This window comes from Chenopodium album, chromosome 23, assembly GCF_948465745.1.
Source record: "Chenopodium album chromosome 23, dcCheAlbu1.1, whole genome shotgun sequence".
NCBI classification, from domain to species: domain Eukaryota; kingdom Viridiplantae; phylum Streptophyta; class Magnoliopsida; order Caryophyllales; family Amaranthaceae; genus Chenopodium; species Chenopodium album.
The window spans coordinates 32,406,536-32,415,727 of record NC_137856.1 but is presented as its reverse complement, the minus strand read 5'-3'; the positions used below and the strand labels follow the sequence as shown (position 1 = coordinate 32,415,727).

At 32.9% G+C, this 9,192-nt stretch overlaps 1 protein-coding gene across 1 annotated transcript; it reads left to right on the top strand.

Moving 5' to 3' along the window:
- Positions 1–4,890: 4,890 nt before the first annotated feature.
- Positions 4,891–9,192, top strand: LOC145608336 (NAC domain-containing protein 7-like). Its single transcript, XM_081663950.1, has 4 exons — positions 4,891–5,670; positions 6,975–7,166; positions 7,255–7,526; positions 8,201–9,192. The coding sequence occupies exons 2-4, from the start codon at positions 7,007–7,009 to the stop codon at positions 8,903–8,905; spliced, it is 1,137 nt and encodes a 378-aa protein (XP_081520076.1). The 5' UTR covers positions 4,891–5,670; positions 6,975–7,006; the 3' UTR covers positions 8,906–9,192.

Below are 9,192 nucleotides of genomic sequence, written 5' to 3'. Positions count from 1 at the left end.
AAGACGGTATCATTTTATTTTTGGAGTGCTTTGTTGGATGATAATTTGACCTTGGAAATTTTTTATATGTGGCCGAGGTTACTTATTATGGGGTTACGTATTCACGAGTTACTCGTTTGGTTACGGGTTCGTTACTTATTTAGAGGTTACTCGTTTAGTCAGAGTTTACTCGTTTGGTCATGAGAGAATCATAGAGGACAAGGGATTACTTATTCAAGGGTTACTTATTCAAGGGTTACTCAGTCGGTATGGTCAGGGGTTACTCTCACACAGAAAACGTGCTAACCGACTGATAAAGTAACCCCTGAGTATACAAATAACCCCTGAACACATAATTCATACAAGTAACCATTGAATAAGTAACCCCTGTCATACGGTGTGACTAATCACACGGAAAAATTGATATTTTACCTTCAGTCTTATTAAGTGTTGAAAAAAAAATTAGAGTTGTAATCAAAATTAACCACTCTATGTCGGAAATGCAACACTCAAGTAAGCAAATAACACCATAGGTCCCACATATCATGAATTATAATTACCAAAATCAAATAAAAGTTTACAAGGCTAGTAACATTTTTTGTTTGTTATATAATGACACACGAGTTGTTGAGGATCAGCTTAATAAAGGAAAATTCCGTCATAGTATAGTGCTTCCATTTGAAAGTCAAGAGTTTGGTCAATTACCCTAACTCTTAAGTCGTACACTCGTACACCATAAATTGCTTACACTTCTATTAACATTTTGTATTTAGAAGCTTGAATATAAATCGATCTAGGTCAAATTTGATCAAAGGGTTATTCAGATCAATTCAGTTCTTATCTAATTTCTTTTGGATATTTCAAATGATTCTGTCACCAAATATAATTTAATCATTATATGTAAATCGTGTTAGTTGCAATGACCTCATTATCTCAAATTCAGTTCGGGCATAACTCAAATATTTCCGTATTTATATGCAATTTCTAGCATAGATAAAGCTCCCCCGTCCCTCTCATATTTTAAGGTATGAGGAGAGGAAGAAAGATTGAAAGAGGGTAACATTATTATAGTCATGATTAGCAGCATTATTTAGAAGCTATGATAAAAAACCATCACATGATCATACTTATCACCTAATGTCATGATTTAACCGTAGATAGAAGGAATATGGGATTTTCCATCTTCTGAAAAATGCCAAACTTTACAAAAATTAAAGACATAATAATTGTTGACACTAATAACCCAAGTCCATTTTAACTGGATTTTTGCTTACGTGTGCCCGCCAACCAACCAAATGGCCCAATAATAATATCCAGCCCCTTTTACACCCATTCACACCCAATTAGTTTCACAAGGATATCACGTGTTTCACAAACTAACGTGCTTATACAAAGAAAAAACATTTTTTTTTAATGTTTTTATGTGCTATAAAGAGTCGTGAATTAATGATATAAACAAAATTTGATTAAGTCTTGTATCACCTATATACATTCCAAAACAGCCATATAATTGAACAAAATTCAATCTCATGACTCTATAAAACTATTGATAAGTCTATTATGGTATGTTTGGTCTCAACGAATCTAACTTTTACGACCCTAGGGAACAACTCCACTCTCAGTTCAATTTTGGAAAGATCGGCTGAAATTCATCCAAAGCGTGGATTTCAACCTTTATTTTTTGACAATTTTTTACTTCTTCAAGCACGAAAAGAAATCCATCCACACTCATTTCAATTATTATTTTTTTTTTAAAGTCACATGATCCAAACATGTTAATTTAACCTTCATGTTTGAACAATTATCAACTTTTCCGGACCCAAAAAGGTTAGAGAACGAGATGTTTCGATAAATCCTATGAGATCCCAAAAGGCTATTTAGATAGTTGGAAATATTCACTTTGCCTTTAAACTAACACTATATCCGAATACCTATACACCTCTCTTCATTAAACTTAAAGCTACCAAAAAGCCTTTTGTGTGACCAACTAATGACTATATTTAGGGCTTATTCAAATTAATTGAATTGAGCTAAACTCAACAGAACCAAACTCAACTGAACTCAACTAATTGGAGCTGAACTGAACTGAATAAAGCTGAAACAAATATTATATGAGAGAAGAAAATTAGAAACTGAATTAAACTGAACTTAAATTAAGCTGAAGTGAACAGGCCATAGTTCACAATATGTTTGAATAACATTTTTGGACCTGCCAAGGTTAGACATTATTGAAGTGCTTATCGGTGTATAAAAATGGTTTTAAAGGACTTGTTGTTTGCTACTCCAATAATCTCATCTCATTCTTGTAGAAAATCGAAGTATAGATTTAGAAAATAGTGAATGATTTTTCACCCCACATTAAAAAAATAAAAATAAATAAAAAAAAAAAGGGCAAGTGGAAAAAAGAAGTAATGATAGAAGGGGGCCTAATTTAAAGGCCACGCCATAGGAAGAGGGGGTTAGTAGTTGTGGGGTCAATAAGCGGGTCCCCTTTCCTTCTACGCCAATGTCCAATTACCTTTTGCCACCTGCTATGACGTTGTTACGGAACAAAACGGAACGGCGTCATACCTTTTGAAACGGAACGGAATTACGAAACGGTATTTGACCTTCCGTAATCGTCAATGTTTAGAATGACCTAATCTAATTGTTTAAATAATACAAAAAAATAAAATAAAAATATAAAAAAAAATAGAGAAGTAGAAGTAGTAGTGGGATGACAATCCTGTTTCCTGTATAATGATGACGGTCGGTAGTGGTTAAGGGAGGTGGCGTATATGTGACGAGCTACCCATTTCTTATTTGTTTTAGCTACCTCCATTTTATATCATATCATTATTTCCCCTATTTTTCTTAATTATTTCTATACTATACTATACTATAGTAATTCCAAACCCTTTCTAAGGTTGGTACCAAACCTCAAACCTTCCTTTTTTTTATGATTATCATGACAACCTTATTTATAATATTTTAATTTAAGGTGTATATAGAATCAAGCTAGAATATAAAGTACTTCTATGGCTTTATTAGTCCTAGTAAATATATAGTCGATAACATGTTTGATCAGTTAAAAAACAAGTTTATTTAGACACGATTTGGAAGTAATTAAGGAGGTAGACGATCTATTAAATTAAAGATAAGAAATCTTACGAAGTGAGTACAATCATTGACATTGAGGACACTATTAAGGAGAAACTACGATTACTAATTACATCAAATACCATTAGTTTGTATGTGCTGACGTATTGTGAGTGCTAAAAAGAGTAACTACGTACGTGGTTATAGACTTATAGTAAAATTTGATGAAAGGTAAAACTGATGATTAATCGATTGTTGGGAGTAATAATTTGGAAGGAAACAAAGTGTTAAGAGTAGAATTAATGAGCAATTATGAAGATAAAGACAAATTAAAAAGGTGTAATTAATAAGATCGATCGAGTAGATAACTAGGGACAGTCTTGTTAGAGGCATGAAGAAAGATGAAAACTGAAATTGAGAATGTATGGGCCCATATGCTATGAAATGTGAAATTTTGAACATCATTTTTATTAGAGGTTGACACTTTGACATTATTCAAGTTAAGACTTGAAGATGGGAAGAAATATCAATAGTAGGGTCACCAAGATCAATTGCTTGAGCTTTTAGGGGCCACCTTCACACGTTCATTCTTTCATAATTAACACTATTTTATGTACTATTTAACACATGAAAAGATCTTATTACGTCACAAATTCCAATTAATGGCAAAAGCTAACGTAACATGAACATATTAACATATATATACTACTGTGTTCCATCAATCCATTATAATTTTTAAAGATTAATTAAAGTTGCGCGTTGACAAATATGTTAAATCAAAATGAAACAGCCAATAATTTATAGGTTAAAGTTTAAATTCGTGTTGTGTTGCTTCGGTAGTGGTAGTGAAGAGTGAATTACACCCATAGATGTAGAGATAAGGCAAGGTATGGGCTAGGGTTGCGTTGGCTAGTACATATATATAGCAGGCTTCTCAAAGGTTTTCTTGGCCTTGAATGGGAAGTTTTGACGGCTGTGAGGGTGATCAACCAAAACCATCATGAAACTACTGCACTGATTTCATTCCTTGATATCTGATCATTTCATCAATACTAGTGGTAAGGTTGTGTTTTGATCAATTCTCTTGTAATCATGTGATAACGGTGGGAAAATATGGTAGCTTATCTAGCTAGACTGTAGTAAGGTATGTAGGGAATATATATGTCTGTCATTTATACTATTTTTGAAAAGTATAATATACACTTAGGTGTAAAAATGTATCAAGGTTTTCATAGTTAAATGAATAATAATCATCAAAACGAGTATAAAAATACATTTGGTTGCACCTTGCACCCTAGTGTATATAAGGATTTATCTACGTTTACATCTGTTGATCTTAATGAAATTTAATTAAAATCATGCGTCTATTAAGAAAAGAAAAAATTACTTCAATAGTTAATCTTAAGCTCTTACACCAATCTAGAAGAACAAATTAATTATGCTTAAGTAGCTTTAAGAGCAAAGTGAATATAATACTCCACATAATGTCAATTATGAATTATCTTAGTTGGTTAAAGTATTTGATGTGTCATCCACGACCTAAGCTAGTTATTAAATGGCAAAAAATATTTAAAAAGTAATTCTAGGTAAAACTTACCATCAAAAAAGGCCATAGCTGACTTCTGTTTTTTACATCATCTCCTCTCTTTCTTTCTTTTAAATAAATTAATTTTAAAAAAAAGGAGAGTGAGGAAGGGCTTTCTTTGTTTTAAGTAGTGTGATTGGTCCGTTCCGTTACCTCCAAACTCATCCCCGTTTTCCCTTTCTTTCTCTCTCTCCTTTCTCATTCAGTTTGACAGTAACAAGCTTAGAGCATACAATAGAAGAAAGAAAAGCCAAAATAAACTTAACAACAACAACAACAACAACATTCCTTATTCTTCAAGTCCACATCAATGGCTGGTACACCATTATCTAGTCTTTGAGCTAACGATTCCTATACAGAGTATACACATACACCCCTTTTGTTCATTATTCTATAACTCGGTTTTTTATTACTCTCTCTTTCTCTCTCCTACATTAGTTTCCGCCATGTTTTTCTCACCCAGAATCCTTTAAACTCCATCACCATCCTTCCCCACCAATCTAGTTCGTTTCGACAACGATTGATATAGCTATCCCTTTTTGTTATATCTTCTTCATTTAACCTCTGGGTTTTTTCTTCCTTCATTCGTTCATTCATTCACTCATCTTCTTGTTATCGGGATCTAGACCGACATTATCCCGATAACAACCTTCTCATCCAGGCATCTTTGTTACTTAACTACTTTCATGAAAAAAGAGTGAAAAAAAAAAACAGGAACAACAATAAAATAAAAAGGGTGTTTTTTTTTTTGGGTTGTTGGTTGAGGCATTTTGACAAACATCTGTTGGGCACAATTACCAAGGAGGAGAATGTTCCTTCTCCTTTGTCCCTTGTACTCTTCTTTTTGCCTCTACTTTTTGGGGTCTTCATCTGCAAGCTTTGGTTGGGATAAAACAACCCTCCTTTTTGTTTGTTAAAATTAAAAAAAGTCATCTTTTTTTCTTTCTTTCTAGCTTTGATTTCAACAAAGTAGTGCAACATTTCTTTCACCTCAGATCTGTGGATTTCTGGATTCATAACCTAATTAGGTAACTTTCCTCTCTCTCTTTTTTTTTTTTCAATCTTTTTGTGTATGTTTTTAGATTTGTATGTTGCTAGGGTTTCAACTCCATAAACTCGATCATTATATTCATTAATTTTACTTCAATCGTGATTGAGATGTAACAAAAAAGTGTATAATTACACTTTTAACATGTTCACTAAATTAATTACAAACAAAATGAATATGGTAGAGTAGTTTACTGGCACTAGAGACCTCGAGTAGCTTCACCTAATTCGATTTGTAATCTATAATTCTTTTGATGATTACTACTCAATGATCTTTAGTTTAAAATTTTCCTTGGTTTTCAGTTTTGTACTGATTTTGGATCAAGTGAGGTCTAGGTTTATGATAACCTATGCTTCAAGGTTGATAGGGATTTATTATTATTTTTTTTTTCTAATTTAATAAAAGTTACACTATATGATGAAATATATAGTACTCTTTGCACTATATATATATCTATTGTTATTGATTGAAAATATTTTCCTATGCAAATTTTTGTATCCATGTGACCCCTTAGTTTAGATCGATCGAAATTTAACATAGATTTTTTTTTATTTCTAATTTTAAACATTGTAGGTTCATAATTATCAAATTATCATAGCAAGTTTCATTATATATGATATCGAGTTTTACTCTCAAGTAGGGTTTTAATTTCAGATGTGGTAAAAAAGGGCAGAAAGAATTATTATAATAAAAAAGGTAGTGAACTAATTAATGTTTGTAGTGGTGTCATTATCTTGATTAAACCTTCAAAATTATTAATCTCACATTGTAACATAATAACATACCGTGATACATCAAATAATAATAAAAAAAAGGGGTTAATTTTACTATAACTCATAAGAGTAATTAATTCCATACGCCATCATCCCTTTGTTATAGAGCAAAGTGAGGTTCATCATTGCTTGGTATGAGAGTATTATTATTACATTTACCTGCCTGTCTACTTGGCTACTCTTGTAAGGAGCCTTGTGTTACTTGTCTATTCAGTTTTTGTATCATGTTAACTATCCGAGACTCTCCGAATACCATACGTGTTTAAATTAAGTAATTATCGAAAACTGGTAGGGGTAATACAAGGCTAATTTGATCTTGAATATAACAATGTGTAGAAAAGCCCTAAACATTATTAGTATGTACTACATTAACTTAGTCATTGGATGTGTCCTTTAGTGTTTGCATTCGATAAATGTATGTGAATATAATGAAGTCCTTTTAGTTGAAACTAATTAATTGTATGTTGTGTTGTTTATCTGCTCACATCATCTATGATATTTGAATCATCAGTTGAAAATTTAATTTGTTAAAACGAAGAAGATATGAACACATCAACACAAGTTCCTCCTGGATTTCGCTTCCATCCAACTGAAGAAGAGCTTGTAGATTACTACCTTAGAAGAAAGGTTTGCTCAAGAAGAATTGAAGTAGATATCATCAAAGAGATTGATCTATATAAAATCGAGCCTTGGGATTTACAAGGTATTGTGTATGAGGGTTTTATATTTTGATTAAATTCCTTGCACAATTATCAATCATATTTATTAATTAATTGTGTAATGTGGGACAGAATTATGCAAAACGGGAGATGATGATCAAAATGAATGGTACTTCTTCAGTCACAAGGATAAGAAGTATCCCACTGGAACACGAACAAATCGAGCAACTGCAGCAGGGTTTTGGAAGGCAACCGGAAGAGATAAGGCTATATATTGTAAGCATGACTTGATAGGCATGAGGAAGACCTTAGTGTTCTATAAAGGCCGAGCTCCGAATGGACAAAAGTCAGATTGGATCATGCACGAGTATAGACTTGAAACTGATGAAAATGGAGCCCCTCAGGTTAGTTTCTTTTTGGTTGAGATTAGGGTCTTTGATATTTTATGTATGGTAATACTTTGTTAATGAATGTGGATCAACAAATAAATTTGATATAGTTTTCATGCAAAACAAAATTATAGCTAGAGTAGTCTTATTGGAGTATAATTGACTTTAGTAAATTTACACCAGCGAACAACCTTTGACAAATAATGTAATTCCATGTTCTTATATATTTGTATGTCCATGAAAAATAAGGTATAGTAGCCGGTAAATGGAAGTGGTTACGTCATATATGTTAAAAATGAAAACTCGAAAACTCATAATTGTTTCATGAACTGTCAAAGGTAGTTTATGTCACATTTGTAAAAAGAATCGATTGTTAGTGTAGCTTAGGGTTCTACCATTGAGATTGATTTAAATTTTTTTGACATTAGCCCTATTTATGATTTGTTGTGATAGTCCATAATAATTAAACTAGACTAGGTAACTTATGTTACCTGCTGTTTCAAGGGGAGGAGTAATATAACAAGGCGCGGTCCATTAGATTAGTACAAGTTATCAAGTATACATATGAGTGGTTCATGTTGCTAGTTTCTACATGGAAATATATACTAATTAAAACAATTTGTTGATTGTTGTTAAGGTAATAATCACTCACTAATTATAGATCATGCTTGTGTTTATTTTGTTCACAGGAAGAAGGTTGGGCGGTGTGTAGAGTGTTCAAAAAGAGAACTCCCACAACAATGAGGAGAATGAGCGGGCATGAATCACCATGTTGGTACGAAGATCAAGTCTCATTTATGTCCGACATGGATTCACCTCAACAAGCACCACAATCAAACAACGCGCTCAACTATGCCTCACACACTTGCAAAAAGGAACTCAATCATCATCATCAACACCATCATTTACCTTTCCAAATTCCTCAAGACCATCTCATTCACCTCCCTCTCTTTGAGAACTCCAAGATGCTCCTAGCTTCACCTCATGGTACCGGAAACTACAATAACACCAGCCTAGCCCCTTATGGTATAGACATGAGCCTTCACTCGAATAATGCTACTATGCAACAAATTGACAACAACAATCATAATGCAACAATATTGATAGGCAACAACAACAATAATAGTCAAGATGTTTTGGATCAAGTGACCGATTGGAGGGTCCTAGACAAGTTTGTTGCATCACAACTTAGCCACGAAGATGTTGCCAAGGGACATGATAATAACAACAACAACAACAACAACAACAACAACAACAATTATTCGTCGAGTAATGTTGCATCAGGGATATTCTCTTCTGCTCCAATATCTGATCACTCGAATAAGGAAGATTCATTAACGGATAAGACCTCTACACCAACCTCAAGCAGTCAAATCGACGTGTGGAAATCATGAAGGACATGAGTACAGGTTATAGAAGATCAAGAGTGAAGTATAAAGGGACAGGAAGATTAGGGCTCAGTTTGTACATAACAAAACTAATCGAAATACGAGTTTTGGGCTGAGCTTCTAAGGCTAGCTTTTCCCATTCACACATGTTATGGAGGACTATATGAAATACTATATGCATCCGTTATGCGCGATGTTTACTGATCAAACAAGTCTCAAAATGTATGTGTATACCTTGAGATTATTTTTAATATGAATTTTAATGATATTGTATAAACTTTATGAAATTAATG